The following is a 25,562-nucleotide window of genomic DNA, read 5'->3' on the forward strand; positions in this document are numbered from 1 at the left end:
GGGAAGAAGGCTTTAGGGTGGGTGGTATCAGCCAGGAGATGAGAGATAAGTCTCAAATCTGTCTCCCTAACCCACTAAAAACTGGGATTTATATAGTGGGTAAGGAATGTAACTACATAGGTGAAAACAGCAATTAGGGAGAGGCAAGGAAAAAGACTTGGTTAAAAAGAAGCAGGTCATTGGTTAGATAATCATAAGGGCGGAGGAGTCTAGTATCTCACTGTCTGGATGCTATTATCTGGTGAGTTTCAGGTCCTTGATACTATCTGGGAGAACTGAAGGTTAGTTTCCTGACAAAGGAACTCAGATAAGACAAATGTAGGTTTCAAGCTTTATGATGGAGAGGGTCAATTTCTATATTTATTTAAAAAATCATAAACATTAGTTCTATTGGAAAATTGGGCTGGCTTTAGTTGCCCTCTTTCTGTTATTGGTTCCTCAATCATAGGGCATCTTGGTATTGATCTTTTGGCTGCTTAATGCTGAGAAAGGGAGTGCGGGGATAATGATGAGGAATGAAAAACATTATGCCTGCAATTGAAGTACTTGTGAGTACCTGATCAGCATTGGGCTTGTTTGAGAACTATACTCTGGGTACTTTCATTAATGGTTTTAGAACAACATTTTAAGCCACATTTAAAAATAAGACTGATCATGATGTGTAAGACCAAGATAATTAATAATGTAGATGACCCAACTTTAAAAATACCAGAGAATTCTGAAAACCCATCCCCTAATCCCAATCTGTTCTCTTTTACATGTTATAACTGGGATGCTTGCTCTCTTATCTTTTCAATATTGACTCCTAATTCAACTGATGTATTAATGTAGGTAGAGCAAGATGAATTGGCAATTACATATACCCCTGCCTTGTTCAGTGAGCAAATACTCCAAAGCTATGTGGTTATCTAAAGCTACTCTAGCCAAGGGGTCTAGAGACTTTTTTGGGGCAGCACTAGTAGCCACTATTTCACTTGCTATAATGAACAGGGTAATGGAGAGATTTCTAAGTACATATTGATGAGCTGTTTTTCCCCATCATGGGAGTACAGTGTAACCAAAAAATATCTGATTCTGTCGAGAATGCTCCCAGGCAAATACTCCTTGGGGACATCCTAATTGGAATATCCCTCTAAGAGTACTCTAGTTACTCTGGAAAATAATTTCAAAGCACTAGTCCAATGTCTTACTGAGCTCTCATTGTCTACTAAAAAAAGTGGTAACAGAGTATCCTAATAGACATTGCCCTTTATCTCCTTTCCTAAGCATCCATATGCCCAAGGTCTATTCTCTTGCTTGCAAACAAACATGTAGCCCTCAGGAGCACAGGTCACTGTATCTTGAGTAGAAGCAGTCATTCAGGCTATCTTTTCTAACCAGAGATCAGTTCAATTTTTACCATATCCAGGTAAAACAAAAGCTATCCGAAATTCTTCCTGATTACTTACATCCTGGTCTAATAGAGTATGTCTGGGTCACCATGAAAAAAAAAAATGTGCTTGCCTTTTTATTTATTTTAGGAAGAGTAAGGGATAGCCTTTCTGGGATGACAAATAGAAACAGGAGGTCTTCCTGGTCCCTACAAATGTTTATGTAAGGTGTACCTATTATACTATTCTTTTAGGAGTCTTTGGTTGTTCAAATGTGCAGATAGAGATATGCAGAAAGCTATGAACTGGTTGGATTAAGGAGTTGCTATGGTCCAGACAGATTGGAGCTTTGAGTGACATATCCAACAGTGGAATAAGGTTGCTGATGAAGCCACAGCTTGTGAAATATGAATTAGTGAATTTTCCTTCCATCTAGAAGCAGGAGGATCTCCAGAATAATAACAGCCTGGCAAGCGCATGTTCCTTTGTGATTTCTTAGGTAAGGTCTTTGGCTGGACTTTGAATATTAATTTAAGGCTGTAGGAGGGCTTACAAGACCATGACTGCGTCCTCTGGAGGGATCCTTGAAGGACTGGTTTTACCTAATTTTGGTGAATTCATGGCTTTACACTGGCTAACTTGTCAGATGAGCGGGTAGTCAGTTGCAGTCACAGTTGGTCTTCAGCCTGGTGGGATTTCCAGGTTTTCAGCAGGACTTGGTCCCTCAGTTTCATATAGTGGAGAGGCACATCAGTAGGGAACTGGAGCATATTGGACACAAACTCAGATGGACTAGTCCATATATTTTATATTTTTTTACATATGTTTGGGGGGAGGTCAAATCTTCAAGTGATAGGGAGTCCGGGGGTAAGAGAAATGGTTCCTATTACTTAGGATGCACTTTCTCCTGACCTTACTCCAAGAATAATGAAACACATTTACCACCCCTAGATTGTGCAGCTTGAGGATTCTTCTGGAATTAAACACAAAGTAAACATTTGGCAAAATCTAGACTCATTTTGGGGACTCTGTTAAAGGTAACAGTTTCAGTCACTTGTTAACACATTTTCAAATTTTTTAAAGGGAGAAGAAAAAACTGTTTTCCAATCTGCTGACTTCATTACCATAATAATAAATGTATTGTTCATATAGGTAGTAACAAATGTATTTTCATATAGGCAGCAGAATGCATAGCAGAATTTATTTTCTTTTTTAAAAAAACAAAGTTTATTTTATTTCTAAAAACTATTCAGTCTGAGTCTGAGAGATGATATCCCAAAGTCTAATCTGATCACCCTCAGAGCACCCCAGAGCTAGAAAGTTTTCAAAAAAGGATGAAAACAAGATCAGCTTTAACATTAGGCAAAGACCCACGGGCAACCTTCTTTAAACAATAACAGAAAGAGCTTACTAAAGTCGACACTTAAATATCTGAAGTAATGGAATAGTTCATATAGTTCAATAGTAATGGAACAGAGATTGAATCATCTAAAACTTTTAATCTACTCATGATTTCTATTTGGAACATGTTTTGTCTGATGTATGAACATGAGTGTGTTATTGTGGAAATTTCTTTGAAAACATGACTTTAAAAGAACTACAGCTCTGTCCAGCATCCCTAAGTCTGCCAGTACCCTTACCTCTAGCCTATACTTTGACCTGGAGTGCTGACAAAGCACAGCACTTGCTACCATGCAAGTATCAAGGTAGCTTTGTACAACCTCCTAAAGATAATCACCTCTCTTGTAAGATGACAGACTTCCTCTGAACTAAGTGGCAACTTTTAGAATGAACAAAAGACTTAATGAAACAGAAAGCTGTCTAATTTCTGAAGTTTTTTAAAGTAGGACTAATTAAGTGCTGACAGCAGAAGAAATTCCAACTCCAACAAAAGGAATGATATGCTATTGTGAAAGTACTCCCTATGATAAGCACAAAAGAAAGTTTTTATCAAAAAATATTTCATATATTTCTACTTTTTTTTCAGAGCAGGAGTGGAGGTTTATTTAAAAAGGCTTTAGAACAAGAAAGGAAGGAAGGTACTCTTAGAAGAGACCTAAGCAAGTTACTTAAAGAACAAGTGCCTAAATTTCTGTGTTTTTACTGTATGTTTTGGTAACATAAGGCATCTAAGTGTATTAAATAAATATTACTCCCATTTGGCACATGGATAAAGAGTATCATGATTCTATATATAATTTTCCCACTCCTATGGAAAACAATGTTCAGACACAGTGTGAAACAGCCAAGTTATATTTTGAGAACTGAAACAGATGCCCCTTTAAATCAAAACTAAGAAGAAAAACTGTATATTATAGAACAAAGGCCTTTCCCTTGTGAAATTAATTTGAGTGGCTAACTTCTCAAAAATTTGTAAATGTATAACTTTGTAAAATGTTTTACACAATATATTTAACTTGCATATATATGCTTTTTCATATGAAACACATTAGCATAATTTCTATCAGCAATGTTAAAAATGTAATGAAAAGAAAAGAAATCACAGTTTAACATATCAGACTGGCAATGAGAGAAATGTCATTTTAACCTTGGCACTAAGCTGCAATTCTTCCTTGGTCAACCTCTCCTATATTGTACCAGATACTCAATTTATTTTCAGTCCTTCATATTTTCAGACCCTTAACTCATTTAAAGAGTAGGAGAATTTACAACCATTAGTGAAAATTATTCAATTCTCATAGATCAGTTATTTGCCTTTGTGGATATAAAATGGTGACTCAATACTTTGTCAAAATACAGAATTATGAAAATATTGGAAATTTAAGATTGAAATTTAAAAATTACATTTTTAAAACTAAACTCTGAGAATTTTTACTTTAAGCATGAAACATAAGTTTGTTATAGAACTTCTTTGAAATGTCACTTGATTTTCAATAAGAACAATTTCACATAATGCAGAAACCACAATGTATCATCTTGTAACAGAATCTTTACATGTCAATCCTAATATAAAATATATTTAAACAATGAAAATCTTTTAATAAATTCATAGTCTTATTTTTAACCACTACTGCACTGTAGCAATAATTGAAGTCCCAACATGAGTACTAAGAATATGATAATAAAATACCAAAGGCTGTATCAGTCTTGAAATAAAGACACTGAAGCTTCTCTCCAACTGGCATCAGGTGTAGTAAGTACATAAGAGAGATGTGAGTAATCCAAGAAAGTCCCCTGAAATCAACCCAATGCACAGCTTAAAACTTTAGGTGTAAAACTCTGTTCTAATTATTTTATAGAGGTTCTATTTCACACTTAATGTTGTTAAATAGTTGCAAACTTGTAAAATTCTCTATATAAAGGGTTTTGAACTTCTTCAACTGACACTTCCTCATTACCAGAAAAACATTTCTAATGAAAGAAAAAGAGCATATCCATGAATATCTGAGCCTGAAGAATAAATTATTTCTTATGGTCATAGCCAATTACAATAAAAAATTAAAAAAAAACACAATTTGAAGAAAAAAAAATGCATGAGCAAATGTGATTCCTCAGAAAGACCCCTGGTGGGGCCAAACTTATCTAGATTCCAAAGAATATTGGGGCCAAAGAGCATTACAAAAAAATACCATTTTCTTTCATCCCATTGGCTCCTAACTATATTCAGACCAATTTTGAAGAATGCACCCAAGTGGGCTGCATTCCTAGATCAAATCCTTTGTTCCCATGATTATATTGACACACACACACACATACACAAATAAATAATTATCAAAATGCAATCTAACTGTAGCAGAGACTAACAAGCCCAAGAATTCAAACTCAAACAGCTGGGGTGTTTTCTCCTGTCATGCCAGTCGATTGGGCTTTTCCAACCTGCAAAAAGTGGAAATTCTTTTGGAATTCCCCAAATTGAGGAGTAGCTCCCACTGCCTAGTACCCATAAAAGACACTCACCTTTATGGATATAGATGTTAAATTTCAAAGGTTGTCTGTCCTTCTTAAGCAATCAAGAATATGGTTGGGGCCAGCAGCAATAGAAGAAGAGAGACAAAAACCCACCTCAGGACAAACATAGCTGGGCAGCTACTAGGAGAGTTTCCAGATCTCTCTGGCCTGTGGCCACCAAGCCACAAGTACTGCAGTCCAAGTCACAGCTCAGAATTTCATTGCTGAATGCCTGGGTGTTGGCCAAGGTGTGGTTGCTCACTGTATCGAAAGCTATCCAATGAGACAATGAGTATTGCTAGGGAAGAAGGCTTTAATGTGGGAGATGTCAGCCAGGAGATGGGAGAAAAGTCTCAGATCCAATGGACTAAAGTTAGGGTTTTATGGAGTGGGGAAGGAATGTAACTAAGTGCAGGAAAACAGGAATTAGGGACTGATAAGGGAGAGGAGTTGGTCAACAAGAAACAAGTGGTTGGTTAGTCAGTCATGATGGATGAGGAGTCTGGTGTCTCACCGTCTGGATGCAGTCATCTGGTGAATTTCAATTCCTTGATACTATCTGAGAAGCCTGATAGTTGGTTTTCTGACAAAGGAACTCAGGGAAGACAAATGTAAGTTTCAAGCTTTATGATGGTGAGGACTAATTTCTATATTTATTCAAAAAATTATAAACATTAGTTCTTTGGGAAAACTGAGCTGGTTTCAGTGCCATTCAACTGATTGAAACAGAGCTCACCATTTTGTCTAATGTAATAAGTACATTATTTAATATACCTTTTTTTTTTACCTTTTCAAATTTAAAATATGGATAGTATTATTTGAAGCTGAGTAAAACATTGTTACACATAGATTATTACTTCACCAAAATATTTACAGGGAAATATTTTCTCCTAAAGCCAGACTCCCACAGCAACTTTACAAGTGAGCCTCAGAGCAAGGAAGCAAATTGGCTAAGACCATGCAGCTAGAGGACAAGAGCCAGGATTCAAACCCGATAAATCTGACGTGGAAAATTTCACTACTTGCCACCCACCAACGTTCTCAACTTTTCCTGCGTGTTAAAATCACCTAGGACCTTAAAAAATATCTGTACCCAGAAACAATTAACTGAGAATTCTGGGGAATGACATGGCCCTGGCATCAGTGTTTTTCTTTCTTCTTTTTTTCTTTTCTTTTTTTAACTTTCTAGGTGATTCTAACGGGCAGCCAATTTTGAGGATCACTGCACAATGAATCATCGGTATTCCTGATACACTCCTAACTCCTAGAAGGCAACTGTACTTAAGAAGTATTTATAGAGCTCTGAAAATGATGCCAATACATTAAAAAATTTATTATCCATGTGTTCAAGAACTTACTAAACTAGTATGAAGATAACACATGTATTTATCAGCTAAATAATAGAAAGTTGTGCTGTGTTGATTGATTTGGAGACAAATGCTGTAGAACCTAAGGTTTTAAGGATAGGTTTAGGACATCCTCAGATTACCAAGCTAGTTTTTGTGCATATGTATATATTCAGTTCCAAGGCTGATAGATGGATAGATGAATAAAGAGATGATTCATAACTTTTATCAGATTCTCAATACGATCATTGATACAGAAAAGGCTAAGAATTACTGCTGAGGGTTCAGAAGAGGTAAAGATCCAGATGGGTTGCAGTGGTCAGAGAGATAATTGCAAAGAAGAACATATGCAGGGCATTGAAGGAGCCCAACATGATGATGTGAGAGGAAGGAAGGAAGGAAGGTCCAGAGGGGAGCAGGAAAAAAGCTATGGAGGCAAAAATATGCCTGCTACTTTTGGGGCTATTGTGAGGGAAGTTTAGCCTTGAGGCTCCTAGGAAAATTTTTAAATTAAATGTCAGGGTGATTTATTTTCTTCCTTCCAGATCTCTCACTAATTAATAGATTTCTTTTATAAGACTATGAGTGAAAGGCTCAATGCTCTATGAAGATGATCTGAGAAGACAGATGGGCACTTCTACAGATTCCTTTATTTTCTGTTTAATATAACATTTGGTAACTGTCAAGTATCACCTCCACTGGATCCTCTGTTGTCTGTGATAATGAGAACTTTATTAGAATTGTTTCCATGTCCAGGGAGAATTAAAAACATTCTCTACAAGATCTCCCTTGTCCATCTTAGGAGGGACAGCCTAGGAGAGGTTGATCCACAGGCAAGCTCTGTAAATGGGGACTTCTCTCTCTCAAGGTAACCTGATGTGACTGGCAGAGATGACACACAATTCCACGTTTACCTTCCTCATTTGAGCTTCTTTCAAAGTAGCATGCATGCAAAATTTCCCTGACATAGGGCAAGATATAAAGATTAAAGAGTATCTCGTGCATTTATTATTTTTCTCTTGTCATACATATAAATTATCGCTAGAAATAAAATATCCTAGGCTTTGCGACACCATCCACTCCTGATGAAAAGTAACCAATTCTATATGGTTAAGGGTAAAGGAAATGCTGTCACATGGCAAATGACTGAGTCTCTTACCCCTTTGGTCTGCTGAAGCAAAATTATCTAAGTATCTCCTGGAATAAGAGCTACCACTTGAGGGGATACTAATTATGTGTTAAGCACTGGGCTAAAGACATTACATATATTAGGTTATTCAATCTCCACAAAAAATGTTGTGAAAAATATATTATTAACCTTAATTTATACATGAGGAAATTCTGGCTTAGAAATGTAACCTGCCTAAGATCACACATCTGGTAAATGATAGAGCCAGGGCAAACCCAGACCTCTTGATTCTCTGCACTACAGGATACAGCCTTCTAGTATATGTAGATTTAAGTCCAAGTTTGAAACATGATAGTAGTACCTTGAGAATAGAATGTCACCTGATAGGAATGAATGGAGAATGAATTGAAGAGGGAATTGCCTGGGCTTAGGAGAAATAGTTAGGAACACACTAATATAGTACTTTTTTCCCTGTCAGCTACCTTTCAATTAGTTTAGAAGTGACCTGTTTTAACAGTTATATTCATTCAGTAGAGATTCTATAAATTATGGTAGAAAACAATGTCACTGTTAAAAAGAATGAAGTAACACTGTATATGGATAAAGAAAGATGTCTGAGATATGTTTTCAAGATATGTTTTCAAATCAAACAAAATATAGAATAGCCTATACAGTTTGATACTTTCTGATTGACAAGGATATATATGTAAATTTGTTAGTAAATATAAAAATATTCATGGAAATACACACATGAAACTGGAAATAATAGATGTTCTTGTGTGGCTAGGGAATGAAGTGGGAGGGAAACAGACATTTCATTGAGATACTTTTTTACCTTTCGGATGTTGTGTAGTACACATGTATTACCCATTTAAACACACAGGCATTCTGCCTGTATGATGAAAAAGATGAAATTCTCAACAGGAAGGGTGATATTTGAAATAAACTTACAATTTTTAGTTTCAGAAACCTTAGTAAAATGAGGTATTTTATGAAGCAAACCAATGACATATGTTCTTTATTGGTCCTGAAGGGGCATATGCAGGCTATTGGAGGAATATATTGTTCAGCATACGTACCTAGACTTTTGTATTTGTTTATGTTTGAATTCATACTTTTTTCCTTTGAGACTGAATTTTTAAAATATAAGCTCACTAACAAGCTATATTTTGAGGGGATAAATTAATAAGTGGAATGGAAGAAATTCTATTGAACATTGGAAATATAGAGTATATGAAAATTTTAAAATGTTCTTACAAAGTATTCCCCTTACTTTCCTACCTCCAACTCACCATACAAAGTTCAGAATATGAGAAAACTTGCTATGAGTATATGAGAAAACTGAAATAGATACCAAGTGTTTACAATAATCTTCCTTCTCTTCCACTTACAATTAACATTTTACTTTTTTAAACTTTATATATTGCTTAATTTTTACAAAATCTTCCCCTTCTAGTAACATCAGTATATGTAAACCCCACAAGAATGGATTGACCCCCTTTGTCTATCTCAAGCACTTGAATGGATTTGGTGAAAACACAATAGTGATTTGAAGGAAGGAAAAAAATAATAATTTACTTTTCACCCCCAATCTTTCTCCACTATATTGAGCAATTTCCTGGAATGTTTCTATTTGCCTTTCTTATACTATCTACCTGGTGACAAAGACTGATTTCTCAAAAGCAAAGTGATATTTGAAATAAGCCCACAACATTTGGTTTTAGAATACTAGTAGAAATATTAAGCATATATTTTATGAGGCATGCCAGATTCAGAATTATGCAAAACAATTTTTATTGCATAAATATGAAAGTATAAACATGCCCTAAACCCATCATTTTTCCTGTTCTCTAAAGTAACATTCTTATTTCTTTGAGCTCTTTTCCATTTTTGAAAAGATTAAGACTTTCTGAGTCATATCAAGCTTTCTTAAATTAGGACAATTTTCTGATGCTTTTGTATACTTACAAAAATATGTGAATGAGTTTTCTGAAACTTAAACCCACCTATTGTGTGGAACCCCCTTATTAGCAAAAACAATTTATATATGACAAAACAGACCGTTTCATATGGAAATTCCATTAAGCAATAAAGAGATGAGAGAGTGTTATTATATTTAATATTTTCTTTACATTATTTCCTATGTTTTTGAAATCTAGAATCATTTCTTTTTTTTCAGTTAAAATTGGGATAATTTGGATTTTCTAAAGTCCAATTATTTTAAGAGATTAGACAATGGTGACTACTTATTGATGGCAGAATAAGAATTAGTTCTACCAGAAATAGAGGCCAATTTTTATTCCATATTGTGCAAATGTTTCTGACACAACCCACATTTCTTGGAAATAAATTCTGAAAACTAAAACAGAAGTATTAGAGCCCATTTGAACTGTAGCAGCTATCTATATTGGTGTGGCTCAAAGTGTGGGTCACAGACTGATGCTGGTCCTCAAAGTGTTACTTGTTCATAGTGAGATAGGAAGAAAACTTGAGTTTTTAGAAACTTTTGTAGCAATTTGATATTGCTACAACATCCAAGCACACAATTTAGTAATTCGTTTTTATACGTTGCAACAAAAATATCAGTCTGGCAGGAAATGGAAATGTAAAAATCTTATCCTTTACCACAGAAAGTCTAATAAGCACTGCTCTGGAGAACATTTGTGAGGTCCAGGAAGAGTTTCAGACAGAGAAAGAAACGGATAAGAAACAACTCTCTGGTGGAAAAAAAAAAAAAAAAAAAAAAAAAAAAAAAAAGGACGAAGGAAGGAGGGAGGAAGGGAGGGAGATCTCTCTGTCAGAATTGTCCTATGCTGTTTTATCATAGATGGGATTCTACCATGTAGTGGGGAAGAGGGGATAGCTTTTGATGGTGCAAGGCTTATGTTATCTTACCTTAGCCACTTCAGAGATAAGTGGGCCTAAGACAGCAGACATAAAATACCCAAGGACTACTCCAACGACCCCACTTATGCAATGGGCTCAATTTTGTACCATTTCTCACAGTCAAGGGGAAAGGAGAATGCATCTATGCATGTGCCTGTGGCCAGGGTGGGTTAGATTGGGGTAGGGTACAAATGGAGAATTATGATCAACAGCCCCACCACAAACACATTGTTAAAGGCAAGTTCCCCAAAGATAGGGAGATGATGTTACAGAAGAATGAAAGAAGGGCTGAGCAGAACAAGCATGGAATCCAGGAAATATAAGAAGTAGCACGTGGTGGAAACATATGTAAGAATTCAATCAGCGGCCGGGCGCGGTGGCTCACGCCTGTAATCCCAGCACTTTGGGAGGCCAAGGTGGGTGGATCACGAGGTCAAGAGATGGAGACCATCCTGGTCAACATGGTGAAACCCCGTCTCTACTAAAAATACAAAAAATTAGCTGGGCATGGTAGCACGTGCCTGTAATCCCAGCTACTCAGGAGGCTGAGGCAGGAGAACTGCCTGAACCCAGGAGGCGGAGGTTGCGGTGAGCCGAGATCATGCCGTTGCACTCCAGCCTGGGTAACAAGAGCGAAACTCTGTCTCAAAAAAAAAATAAATAAATAAAAGAATTCAATCAGGAAAAAGTAAAGGGAAAGAAGTGCTCCCAGCAACTTCAGAAAAATAAGATGGTTTGTTTTTCCAATTCCATTTTCTCTCTCATACATGAGGCACTTTGTTTACATATGAAAATAGTCTGACTCTAATTTACCCTAGAATTAGAAAGGTTCAGTCTTGCTTATGAGAGCTCCTATAGGAGCTCCTATAGACTGGACTCCTATAGACCCCGATAGAGGAGCGTGTGATGATCACTATACCCTATGTACTACAGACTTCAAGCCAACTGGGTGCCAAATGCTCTCTAATACAAGTCTCCAAAGCCCTCTATATATTTAGGCTCTGGCCCACTCAGGGTTCTAGGAATAATTGTGATCTTAAGCAGAAGGGACTTGAAGAGCTTTCATCTGTGTTTACTTATATTCTGGAACTCAACACCATGTTTCACTATGTTGACAGTCTGACCTTATGTATCATCTTGCTTCTAACAACTGAGTATTTATCTTGATTATATAGGAACCAATCTCCTCTTCTACCCTGGTTATGTCTTTCTCAGCTCATTGCACACTTCAAGACCCTATTTAATAACTCAGACACTATCCTTGTTCATAGAAGCATGGCCTGTATTTGTGCTAGGCCCTTGTGTTCAGCTATGGGTTTAGAACTCTGGTGACTGAAACGATTGGCACCTGCCTATTGGGCTATTGGAATAACATCTGTTCCTGATATCCCTTTGGTTGCATCTATTATGTCACCACATTCTTCTAGGTTAAATTCACCCAGTTCATAGAGCTCAACTCAGTTTAGTTGGTATATGCAGCATCTGATCTATTGTAGGAGGCATATCTAATTCTAGGTCACTGTTTCCTACAGTCCTTTCTGTCCCTTTGCTGTTAACCTGATTCTTATATGACCAATTACAAATATAATTCATGGAATTAAGAACAATTCAAAAATATTTGCAAGGTCAGGTACTTGACTATTCTTCTAATCTCCCAATTCTGCATCTGCTGATTTTCACTGATGCCATCCTGTTAGTGTGCCAGAACCAGCTCAACACATTTTCCCTGTTGATAATGGAACATAATCTGCTCAAATTATCTTTATGAATTTAAAGATTATAATATTACTTTGTAAAATGGAGAACACAATAATGGCTGAGCATATTTGTTACTTGCTAGTCGGCAATAAACCAATGGGTGCATCCACTTCCATCAGAGTAGCTCATAGTGTTGCTTACTGGGTCAGATTCTCCTGCCTCAAACACTGTTGAAAATGTCTTTGCAAGCCCAATTAACCCCTTTAAGCTATTAAGGAGTGTAGCAGTGTTTAGCAGACTATTTTGCCAACTGAAAAAAAATTCTTCTGCACTGCTAATATTCAGACTGCTGGGTGAAGAAGAGGAAACTCAGTAAAACATGAGTTAGGACTCAGAATTTAAAGATTCGTCATTAGATCCACATTGTAGGGAAATTTTAGTTTTGAAGCAGAGGAAGCTAAAAATAAGCTTAAGTATAATCAGAAAAAGCAAAGGAGGAGTTTAGAACAGCGGCTTTTTAGTAAGAAGTTGCAAACCTTTGTTCTTATTTATAAATTGAAGTGATAAAGAAAGCTAATCTATAGAAAAACACTTAACAGGTAACTAAGAATATTATTCTGAATGTAAAATTGTTTTGAGACAGTACTCTAGAATTGAGAGTTGGCGTATAGAAAGGGGGTAATAGAAGGATTCTGAATTCCCAACAGACATCAGACTGCATATTCCAAATATTTTTTTATTTCCCTGATCAGTAAACATATTTCTTAGGAATTTGGATCATCAGAACTTGGAGTGCCCAATGTAGAAGAATAAAATCAAAACAATTTCAACTGCCCATAATGATTGTAAATGAATGGTATTAAATTGTGTATGTTGTGGCTCTTGGCAAAATTGAGAGTCTGGTCCAAACTCACATATCAAGTGCCATTTATACCAAATAGATTTATAGGAAATAATGTAATAAGAACAGAATAACTACAAAACTTAACTTTTATAATTCACACCTCTTACGTTTCCTGATTTCTTCTCTTTTTAATCACAATGTTTATTTTATTTTTCCCATTATGAATGAAACATCATGATTAGAGAAAAAAATATGGAAAATTATAAAGACAGAAGAGCAATCCCACTGTAATCCCTAGCATCCAGAAACAATGTGGCCTGCTGTTGGCCATTGCTGCTCATTTCTTCTGAGCCTTTAAAAATGCATGTTTTCTTCTGAGCCTTTAAAAATACATATATCATTGTATATATGTCACGTTATAATTTGGCTATATTCCCACGCAAATCTCATCTTGAATTGTAAACCTCATAATCCCCATGTGTTGTGGGAGGGACATGGTGGGAGGTAATTAAATCATGGTAGCAGTTTCCCCTATGCTGTTTTTGTGATAGTGAGAGAGCTCTCATGAGATCTGATGGTTTTATAAACGTCTGACATTTCCACTGCTGACACTGATTCTCTACCTTACTGCCGTGTGAAGAGGTGCCTTCCGCCATGATTGTAAGTTTCCTGAGGCCTCCCCAGCCATGTGGCACTATGAGTCAATTAAATCTCTTTGCTTTATAAATTACCCAGTCTCACTAATGCATACTATTTTTAATCTGGCTTAATCTTTATGTAACTTTTAAACATAATTTTTCCAAGCTATTAACAACTCGTTAGATACATTTTAAGGATTTTACAATGATACATAATTTACTTAGGTATTCATCTAATGAGTATTTAGTTTGTTTTCACTCTTTTCAGTATTATCAGTCAGGCTGCGATTAACATCTTTGTTCTTTACTCTTATTTGGCATCTAGCTGAGAATACATTCTTGTATAACAACCCTCTGTTTCTCTTTCAACAAGAATATGTTTACTATGTAACTAGCATTCATCTTTCCATTTAGCTTTTTTTTTTTTAATTTGATGGCGTCACTAAAATAGAATTTCTTGCTGTAAATGTTAAGAAGCAGCAGGAAAATGTTGCATGCTATCACATGTACACTAGGCTTATCTATGGATTAGTATTCTTTTTAAAATTCTGTATTACTAAAGAATAGATATACACATCACAGTAAGAAATCAATTCTACTAGAGTTCGCCCCATGTAAGCCTTCTATAACAGTGTTTTACTACCCACTACTAGCAACGTAGCATAAAAACAGCTGAATAAAGGAATATTTGAGGCCACAAGCATTATAATATTTTACAAACCTTGTCTTTTATTAAAAAAAAATAGTAGAACTTAATGCCATGCAGATTATTATAAACTGCTATGTTGCATAATATATTCCAAGTAATTTCATTTTCAGTCATGGATTAGGACTGTTCGTTCTTTTGGAAATTGAAAATAAATCTCAATATGAAGCTGCAAACCATTCTGAGGAAAACAAATATAAAAATAAGGTGAACTTTCATGCCCTTTTCAAGTCTGAAGTGCTATGAAGACACTATGATTAGGAAATGCATATTTTGATGACCAAAATGCTTGCAATGCATTTAAAACTATTAAAAATTTCTAAACTGTCTAATCATGAATCTAATACATTTTCAGTTTTGTTTGATTTGACCTCAGAATCCTTCACATCTGTCTTTTGGTTTCTATGCCCCTTTCCATGCCTGTCTATCATTCCTAGGCTTCTGAACTGATGCTAATCAAACTCCCTTATTAGGTATTGATTTTTAACTTGCAATCCAGATATAGGTATATAGATTTATTTATCAATTATATAAATACACCACTGTATTAATATTTATACTTGTAAAATTACACAATTATAAATGGAAAAAGTTTAATAGTAAATGTAAATACAAATGGAAGTTCAATTATTTTTCTTTTTCTTGCCCCTTCAGTGGCTGGCCTTATATAACACTTGGGTTATATTCCCCACTCTGAGAACTGGCCCAGCCTATAGTAGTAACTTGCAAACTTTTCTCTTGCCCTCTTTTTCACCCTTTTTCTGTCTGTGATGGTTTGGCTCTGTGTTCCAATCCAAATCTCATGTTGAATTATAATCCCCAACATTGGGAGAGAAACCTGGTGGGAGGTGATTAGATCATGGGGATGGAATTCCCCCCTTGATGTTATTGCACAAGATCTGGTTGTTTGAAAGTGTGTAGCACTTCCTTCACTTTCTCTCTTTCTCCTGCTCCTGCCATATACAACGTATTTGCTTCCTATTTGCCTTCTGCCATAATTGTAAGTTTCCTGGGGCCTCTCCAGGAAGGCTATACAGCTGAGCATCCTGTATAGCCTTCCAAACCTTGAGTCAATATAATCTGTTTTCTTCACAAATTACACAGTCCCAGGTAGTTCTTTATAATAATGCAAGAATGGACTAATACTGAAAATTGGTAACAGAGAAGTGGGGCGTTGCTGTAAAGATAACTGAAAATGTGGAAGCAACTCTGGAACTGGGTAACAGGCAGAGGTTTGAACTGTTTGGAGGGCTCAGAAGAAGACAGGAAGATGAGGGAAAGTGGGACTTCCTAAAGGCTTGTAAAATGGTGGTTACCAAAATGTCCGTGGTGATATAGATAGTGAAGTCCAGGCTGAGGTGATTTCAGATGGAAATGAAGAACTTAATTGGAACTGGAGTAAAGGTCACTCTTGCTGTACTTTAGCAGAGAGGCTGGCAGCATTGTGCCCCTTTTCTAAGGATCTGTGGAGCTTTGAATTTGAGAGATGATTTTGGATATCTGGCCGAAGAAATTTCTAAGCAGCCAAGCATTCAAGGTGTGGCCTGGCTGCTTCTAACCGCGTGTGCTCTTATGTGTGAACAAAGAGATTATCTGAAACTGAAACTTTTATTTAAAAGGAAAGCAGAACACAAACGTTTAGAAAATTCACAGCCCACCCATATGGTAGAAAAGAAAAACCCATTTTCTGATGGATTCAATTGCAGGAGTTTGCGTATGTACAGAGGAGCCAAAGGTAAATAGGCAACACAATGGGGAGAATGCCTCCAGGGCATTTCAGAGACCTTTGTGGCAGACCCTCCCATCATAGGCCTGGAGGCCTAGGAGGGAAAAATTGTTTTATGGACCAGGCCTAGCACCCTGCTACTCTGTGCAGCCTCCAGTACATGGAGCCCTGCATCACAGCCACAGTCACTACAGCTCCAGCCATGGCTAAAAGGGACCAAGGTTCAGCTCTAGTTGTTGCTTCAGAGGGTGCAAGTCATAAGCCTTGGCAAGTTCCACATGGTGTTGAGCCTGCAGGTGTGCAGAAGGCAAGACTTGAAGCTGGACGCTTCTGCCTAGATTTCAGAGGATAAATGGAAATGCCTGGACGTCCAGTCAGAAGTCTGCTGCAGGAGTAGAATCCTCATGGAGAACCTCTACTGGGGCAGTGTAGAGAGAAAATGTGTGGTTGGAGCCTCCACATAGAGTCCCTACTGGGGCACTGCCTGCTGGAATTGTGAGAAGAGGGCCATCATCCTCCAGACCCCAGAATGGTAGATCCACTGACAGCTTTCACTGTGGACCTGGAAAAGCCACAGGTTCTCAATGCCAGCCTATGAAAGCAGCCACAGGGACTGGACCCTGCAGAATCACAGGGCTGAAGCTGTCTAAGGCCTTGGGAGGCCACCCCTCACATCACTGTGGCTTGGATATCAGATATGCATTCAAAAAAGATTATTTGAGAGCTTTAAGATTTAATGACTGCCCTGCTGGAGTTCAAGCATCCATGGGACCTGTAGCTCTTTCTTTGGGCCAATTTCTCCCTTTTGAAACAGGAGTATTTAGCCAATGCCTGTACCCCCATTGTATCTTGGAAGTAACTAATTTGTTTTTGATTTTATAGGCTCAGTGGTGGAAGGGACTTGCCTTGTCTAAGTTGAGACTTTGGACTTGGACTTTTGAGTTAACGCTGAAATGAGTTAAGACTTGGGGGACTGTTAGAAGGGCTGATCATATTTTGCAAGATGAGAAGGACATGAGATTTGGGGAGGTAGGGGAGGAATGATATGGTTTGGCTTTGTGTCTCCCCCAGATCTCATGTTGAATTTCTAATCCCCAGTGTTGTGGAGGAACCTGGTGGGACATGATTGGATCATGGGGGCAGATTTACCTCTTGCTGTTCTTGTGATAGTGATGAGATCTCACAATATCTGGTTTTTTGAGAATGTGTAGCACTTCCCCATTCACTCTCTCTTTCCTCCTCCTGCTCCCACCATGTAAGAGGTGTTTGTTTCCCCTTTGCCTTCTGCCATGATTGTTAAGTTTCCTGAGTCCTCCTCAGCCATGCTTCCTGTACAGTCTGTGGAATCATGAACTAATTAAACCTCTTTTCTTTATAAATTACCAGTCTCAGATAGTTTTTTTTTTATAGCAATGTAAGAACAGACTAAAACATTGTGCAACCTCAACCCATCTGTCAGTGGCCTGTTTAAAGTGCAAATATGGCCATGTTATTAACCTTCTAAAAAATATTCTATAATTCCTAATTGACAGAAAGGTAAAGTAGAAACTGCTTAGATGATCATATGAGGCCTTTCATTGTGTAGTTCCATTTTCTCCTTATTGATCTATGTTCTAACCAAAAAAAGCTACTCAGTTTTCTGAAACTGAATGACATGCTCTTCATATTTTTATTTTATTTTATTTTTATTATAAACAGTGTTTCTTTTAACCAGATGTTCTTCCTTTGGCTGCCTCCTCTACTCCTATTTAGAGATTTAGCTCAACAATTTAACTTTTGAGATTTAGCTTCACAATTTTATCTTCTATGATATATTTCCTGACACCTTTTGCCAATTCTCTATTTCCCTGGTAACAGCTATATTATTGCATTTGAATTATTTATGTACTGTATGAGTCTACCTCTTAGCTGAGATTCTAGATACAAGCAATCTGACAGATTGATCTCTGTAGTTATTGCAACCTCATACATCTATGGCACTTAGAATAATGCCTGGCACATAGCAATAAATGTTTGTGGAATGAGTGAATGAATGAATAGGAGCCCACACCAAAATTACTGGAGAAGACTTAACATATTCCACCTGGTGGCAAATATTACTTCACAAAAAGATTCATTTAGTTATGAAGATATAATTTATCTAAGATCAAATATTTTGTGTCTAGAATGCAATATTTAGTTTAAAATAACTTTTAAAAATGACTGACAGAGCTGGTAAAAGTACTCAATACTTGGAATGTTCATACCAATGTGTCTTCTGGCTACTGGACAACTGGATTAGGAAGAATATCTACATTGAGCATTGACATGTGACAACTGTATAAAGCCAAGATTTCCAGTTAACTACTAATGTTTGCAGTTGCTCTTTAATAGCCTTCAGCATCTTGACAAGGTTGAGTTCTATTTTATTTAAATTTTTTAAAAATTATGAATTACTCTTCAATTTTTTAAAAAAATTCCCATTTAGAATTTGCTAATATGATCATTTTTCTCCTTTAAGTGTTAGTGTAAGTTATATTGATTTATTACCTGATATTGAACCACCTGCCTTCCCATACCATACCTTTTTTGGTAAAGGACATTATTCTTCTCATAGTCATGTATTATACTGCTAACATTTCATCTTAATGTTTTGCACTTGCCTTCATAAGAATAATAGGTTTATATAGTTTACAACTAATGTAATTTTTCATTTTGTTTTAGAAATCATATGAAATAAGCATTGACTCAAACTTACTTCAAAGATTGAGTTTAGGATGGAAATTCTAGCAATTCTATCAAGTCAGGACTCATGATAGCTCATTCATCAAGTGCTTACTTTGTGCCAATTACAGTTTTAAGGGTTTTCTGTATTAATTCATTTAAACCCTACAGCATCCCATGAACCAGAAATTATTATTATCCCCATCTTAGGTCAGATGAATTGAAACACAGAGATGTAAAGTACCCAGGGTCACATAGAAGGTAAATTGCAGAGTCAGGATTTGAACTAAGGCATTCTGGCTCCAGATCCTATATTCTTTACCAAAATACATTAATTTTCCCATCATGTTGCAGAGAGAAACACAAATCTCAGGATTTATTATTATTTGACTAAAGAATCTGACATGATCATTGTTAATTGACCTATGACTATTTAAATAATAAGAATTTATAAGAGAAATGCCCTAACTACATACCATCAATTAACAATATAGACTGGAGACTATGTAACTATTTTAAAACTTAGTTAAAAATATTACCAAAGTAATAACACTTTTTTTTTTTATCTTTTCAGCAATCTTGACACAGAAGAGCTATGTGGTAAGTTACTTTAACATCAAACACATTACTTGTTTAAGAAGGAAAAAGAGCAATGTCTAATATATATCAACCTTGGACTTAATGTTGTAGATTAGGAGTTAAAAAATAAAATATAAATTGAGATCTCAAGGGATTTATCTTTTTCCATGAATATTGTTCAGTCATGTATTTCACTCCAGAAAGAGTCGGGCCTCATTAGCTTGTTCACAGAAAAAGAATTGTTATTACAATCAGTACATTAGTTTTATAAAAGCAAATTCTCCACAAGTTTCAATATATTTTTAAATTGGTGTTTAATACAACTTCATTATTCTCTGCACAATATATTTTGAAGAGCCTTTTGTTACTATTTTATAAAGCTGTCTTCTTGAAATGTAAAAATAACTTTGTCTCATACCTGCCTAAACCATTCTGGAGCTTTAAATGTCATTTCAAAGTAAGTGATTCAATGGGGAGAGATAAATCTTTACAATTACCTGGTTTAACAACCTCTTCATTTATTTTTTTCATCTTTATGATTGGAAACAAGGTAATGATTAGAAATACGTAAAGCTAAAATTTTTGAATTTTATTATTTTATGGAAAAAATGAAACATGAAACTATTCAGTTTGAAACAGCTGCATCTCTCTGAATACTGGAAGGTTTTATGTTTTAAGGTAAATGTTTAAGATAATACCTTTGTCCAAGTTTGATCTGATTGTCTATGCTGCTCAAAACATTTTTAATAGTTAGAGTTGAGTTTTCTCTGGGAACTCCTCATTGAAACTAGCAGCACTTCCTGAACATCTTATAATCCTTATAGTTTTAGAGTTTGCCAAAACTCAAAACATCAAAAGGGCCATTTTCTTATATTCAAGAGTGGTTATTTCCATTTCCTCAAAGTGGTAGAGCAATAACAAAAGATGTTATACAAGAACAAAATATCAGAATGCATGATTTCAGAGGCAATAGCTGAATAAAATGAATGTAATCTCCAACCACGAGCTTTCAAATTTTCCAGTGATTGTAAAAAACTCCTGCTTCCTATCCTGGCGTAATGTCCATCTCAGGTTCAGGGAGGAAAACCCAACTGAAATTCAAGATATGTTTATGGAGGAACGAGGTACTCTGATACCAAAGCAGGTCATGTTTTTGTTAGTTATGAAATGCCAGCAGGGAAAATCCCGCCATTCTTTCAGACACAGTCAGATGGTAGCATTGTGTACACATGGTTAAGCATCTGAAAGGGCCCATGCAGGCCATTGCCATGAAGTTTATGATGAATAGCAGTCAACATAAAGTCCACTCTCAGCTATGTGCACACAGTCCTGGTCAATGAAGTGAAAAGATAAAATGAAGAGCACAAGATTATCTTGATAATTTCATTAACGTGGCAGACCCATTTCTAAAATGTCTAGATATGTCAGGCCAAAGTAATTTCCTCAAATCATTCATTTGTAACTATTTTTTGTTTTTCACTTAGCTTTGCCTGGGTAGGCCACAGCTGATGAGAAAGCAAACTATTACAAGGACTTTTAAGATAATAACACTAAATGGTACTTCTTTACATGCTATGTTGCCTGCCTATCATCATTAAGGAATATTGTGTTATCCTCTATTTTCCCCTAAAAGTACTTCAAATTTTTAAATATCATGGAAATCTCCACTTACTCCTCTACTGAAAAAATATATTTTAAAAATATGCCTTTATTCTATAATAAGGGAACTAGATTAGGTGCCTATACTGTATTTATTAAAAAAGCTTTATGATTTCCCCTGGACAGTTTTAGTTAGGGAGCTGGAATGTGGGGCTTTAATCCAACAGGAATTGTTCTGTGTTTTTAAATCCAGTGATTGTATTCACAGTCACGTGTTATAATCCTCCCCCTCTCTGTTCAAGAATATGCATTTTAATCTCCAGAGTGTCATTTCATTTCTCATTATTTTGTGAATATAAAGTAAATATTTAAGTTGGATTCTAATCAATGCCAAATGCTTCAGTGCTAGCAAGTGAAATATGTCAATTCATACCCGGCACAAATTCCCCCTTGTGCGTGGGAGGGACAGAACTTGATTGGCATGAAAAGTAGATTTCATATGTTCTTTCTTAGAAGCCAATTACAAGTTGCAGGTACCTAAAACTTTTATTCTGAGGCTTTTACTTAATTTGTCAGTTACTAAGTTAAGGACCTAGAATTTAGAATCTATTAAAATATTTATTTTGAAAAAATTTCTTTGTAATTTTAATTATGAAAGTAATACTTAACTGCTATTTTTTAAATTTAACAGTGTTATGTAGGTGTATAACCTAATTTGTCAATCTTCTCTGTCACTCATTGTCATCTCCAGTACCAAGTTCTACTATTTACTTGGAACATATTCTTCCAGACATTATTATGTGTATACTGACACTGATATATATGCATATGTATATCATACTATATGATTGATATATATGCATATGCATTTTATACTATATGATTAGTGCAATTGCATCCCCTTCTACTTCATTTTATTTAAAGGCTGCATAGTGTCCACTGCACATTAATTTTTTCAACCAAGTTCCTTTTAATGGATTTTCACTTTGAATCCAACTTTCCATGGGAAAAACAGCATTGAAGTAACTATTCTCATATACATTATCTTCACACTCATGTGCAAGTAATTCTATATGGTAGATTCCCAAACATGCAATTCCTCAATCGAGGTTTCTCTAAGGTGCACACCCACCAGCAATTTACAGAGGTGCCAAAATTATCCACTCTTCACATACAATTGTGAAGGACTTCCTAAAGGCTTTTTTTTTTTTTTTTTTTTTTGGCTGTATCTTATCACTATCAGTCAATACAAAACTCAATTTTAATTAGGGAATTGTGTTTGAACTCTAGCACTGAAGCTTTGGTTTGTATTTCTACCATTATTAGCTCCAATCTAAAGCATTCAGGAGTATAATTACTACTTTTCCTGGCCCTACCCTGTTTATGACTGTTTTCATAACCCTACTCATTTTTATGCAGATCTTGAACTTGGTAGTTAAGAGTAGGTAGTTGAAATATTTATAGATGGGTAAAGGATAATTGCAACGAATGTGCTTGATCTGAAAGCATATCTGTAAGAAAGCTTCGTTAGCAAGGTTAAATATATTTAATAGTGTAATTTCTCATCTAGTTGGTTGTTATCTACCAAATATTAAACTATTTTAAAAGTTAGATGAAGTCTATAAATAAGATGGATAAATCCTTAGGGTACAGGAAACTTCAAAATAAAAACTTATTCCCTTCATACCAAGGCTCTTTTCAGTAGCTGTGCAGGAAGCACCAGGCTGCACTGGCGGAGCCCAGACAGTGCTGAGAGACCTGTGCCTGCAAGTCTGGGTGCTAGAAAATCAGAAGGCTCTATGCCCTCCTCCAGACTAATGTGTTCTTCTCCAGCGGCACATGTCACTGGCGATTGAGATGTAAGAGTTTGAGTGTCGCTTATCTGCATCCCCTCAAAATACCCCACATTTCTACATCTGACTTATCTCCCTATTCACAGCATGTGGGTTTTGACACTCTCTCAATTATTTTCTTTTCTACCTAGTCTACTACTTGAGAAATTCTAACTGCTTGAGAAGTTTAGATGAAACTCATCTAAACTCTTGAGAATACTTTGTGAGACCAATTTCTACTGAGACTTTTGTGACAGCTGTGGGTCCTTTGGTTCTGACAGAATTATTAAGCTGACCAGAAAACTCAACAACTTTAAAAACTAAGATACAGGATAGAAAAAACAAAACAAAACTGTAGTTTGGTAATGGAACATCACTGTTTAAATACAAAAAGGAAGGGAGAAACTAATTTGTTGTTAGCATTTTGTTAGAGAAGATGGCACATTGTATATTCGTGAGAATACAGCCTGCTTTCTGACAGATAACTTACTACATCTCCTTATAAATTGTGCTCTACTTTTTCATCATACCTAATGCTCAGACTTTACTTTTTAATGATACTTCACTTAAACTGATGAGGGTTGGTTTTCACATATTTCCATAAGTACAATATAACTATTTTGCTCAAGTTCATGAAGCCCACATGCAAGTTTCAACAAAATAGGTCTTTTTTCCAGGAAGTTATTCCAGTTATCAAAGGACAAGCATTTTAAGGAATCAATATCTGTTCCAAATCATTCTTTCTCTCTAATGTCATGACTTAATGACAATATACATTTGCCCCTTTCACACTGGCAATGTGATTCAAATGAGAAACATGAGTCACAAACATGAGAAACTTGTTATAAAACTTTGGTCCACGCACAGCCACTTTCAAAGCCATCACTGTCCTTCTCTCCTGCCTGCCACATGTTGGAGTTTGCAGATCTGCTGAAATTCTGGACTCCACCCCTCATTGCACTTCACAGCTTTCATATGGCTTATAGTCCTAGTTCTCTGATGAAATCACTCCTGTCAATTGATGTCTCCTTTCTCTTTGACGGTGTCACCAACATTCCCCCAAATCATCCCTTATGTATCCTTTCCTTTTCTAATAGGAAAATCTGAGGATGTCACTCTCCTTTTTAAAATTGTTCCATAGCTTCCCATTTTCCATAGCGGTATCGAATGTACTCTGAATCATAATCTCCTAGGGAGTGTAGGTCTCAACCCAAAGATTCTGATTTACTAGATGAGACCTTCTTAATCATCTTCATGTCTAATAAGTCCCTAGAGTAGTACTTCTCAAACTTAAATGTGCCTAAAAATCACCTGGGGGTCTTATTAAAATGCAGACTGTGATTCAACAGGCCTGGAAGTGGGCCTGAGATAAGTTCTAACAAGCTCTGAGGTGAAACTGATGCTGCTGGTCCACAAACCAAACTCTGAACAGTGAGGTACTAGAGGATTCTGATGCAGGTGGTCAAAAACACTGACCTAGACTTGAGGATGAAAGAGCATCTGGCAAGGAATGTTTCCAAAACATATGCTTTGACTCCCATCACTGACTTTTAGCATTTGTTTCCTTGCTGCCTCCCATTCTCAAATATGTTCCAGCTCTGTTCTTTATCTCTTAGCAGTGCTGAACTACACATATTCCTGCAAACGGGACAGGAGAGCAGCTGCTTCCATGCCTTTCCTCTGAGAATCCAGCAGGTTAAGTCCTATTCATCTGTTAACTAAACCATTGGTGGTATTTCCCCTATGAAGCCCTCTCTGACTTACCTGAGCAGACTTGGGAATTCTTTTTTTTTTTTCTTTATCTTTTTTGTTGTTGTTGTTGAGACAAGACCTCACTCTGTCACCCAGGCTGGAGTGCAATGTCACTATAATCTCGGCTCACTGCAATCTCGGTCTCCTGGGTTCAAGCAATTCTTCTGCCTTACCCTCTATTTGGATTGCACCTGATATCTGGGCTCTTGAACCACTGTCTTTAACACTGATTATGTGTATTGCAGTTGTTTGTTGGAATGTTTCTGTCTCCTACCTGACTGTAGCGCTTCTGCCTTTTCACCTTTGTATTCCAAGCTCCTATACGATAGCACCTAGCACATAAAAGGCACTAAGTAAAGGGATGTTAGGCCACAGAACGAGTAAGTGAACACTCACTATGATGAAGTGGAGGGGAGTTATCTCTCTTTATCTATGTTGGATGTGTCTGACTCTTTCATCTAATTTCCCTCTTTGAGTTTATTGGAGCCCCTTGCCTTGACGGTCTGACCCATATTCCACAGTGAGTAAGTTATAAAAGAGCCTTAGTGACAATGAGCTGCACCACCTCAAAATAACCCTTACACTTAGATTTCAAACTTAAGCTCTTATCCAGGACTTGAGTATTGTAATTATCTTCCTTCTCAGTCATTTTCTTTACTATCTACTGATCGTTCTTTCTTTCTAACTTGGAGAGTTGAAATGAGCAAATGGACGAATGAAGGAAAGAAAGAATGAAATCTAGTAGGTGTCAGCTCTGAAGCTTCTAGTAATTGTTTTTCTCATGTGCTTTATCAGCATGTGCCTGCATCTGCGTGTATAGGTCTGATTTCAAAGTGGAAAGACAA

The 25,562-nt window shown here is 36.4% G+C and overlaps 1 protein-coding gene across 1 annotated transcript in view; it reads left to right on the top strand.

The window, feature by feature from the left end:
* Nucleotides 1-25,562, top strand: part of NECAB1 (N-terminal EF-hand calcium binding protein 1) — a 154,627-nt gene that overhangs the window by 55,390 nt on the left and 73,675 nt on the right. The window contains exon 4 of the mRNA XM_017538065.2: nucleotides 19,530-19,555. Coding sequence (XP_017393554.1) covers nucleotides 19,530-19,555 — 26 coding nt within the window. The remainder of the gene's footprint in view (nucleotides 1-19,529; nucleotides 19,556-25,562) is intronic.

The sequence above is a fragment of the Cebus imitator genome, unplaced genomic scaffold, assembly GCF_001604975.1.
Source record: "Cebus imitator isolate Cc_AM_T3 unplaced genomic scaffold, Cebus_imitator-1.0 Scaffold109, whole genome shotgun sequence".
Taxonomy (NCBI): domain Eukaryota; kingdom Metazoa; phylum Chordata; class Mammalia; order Primates; family Cebidae; genus Cebus; species Cebus imitator.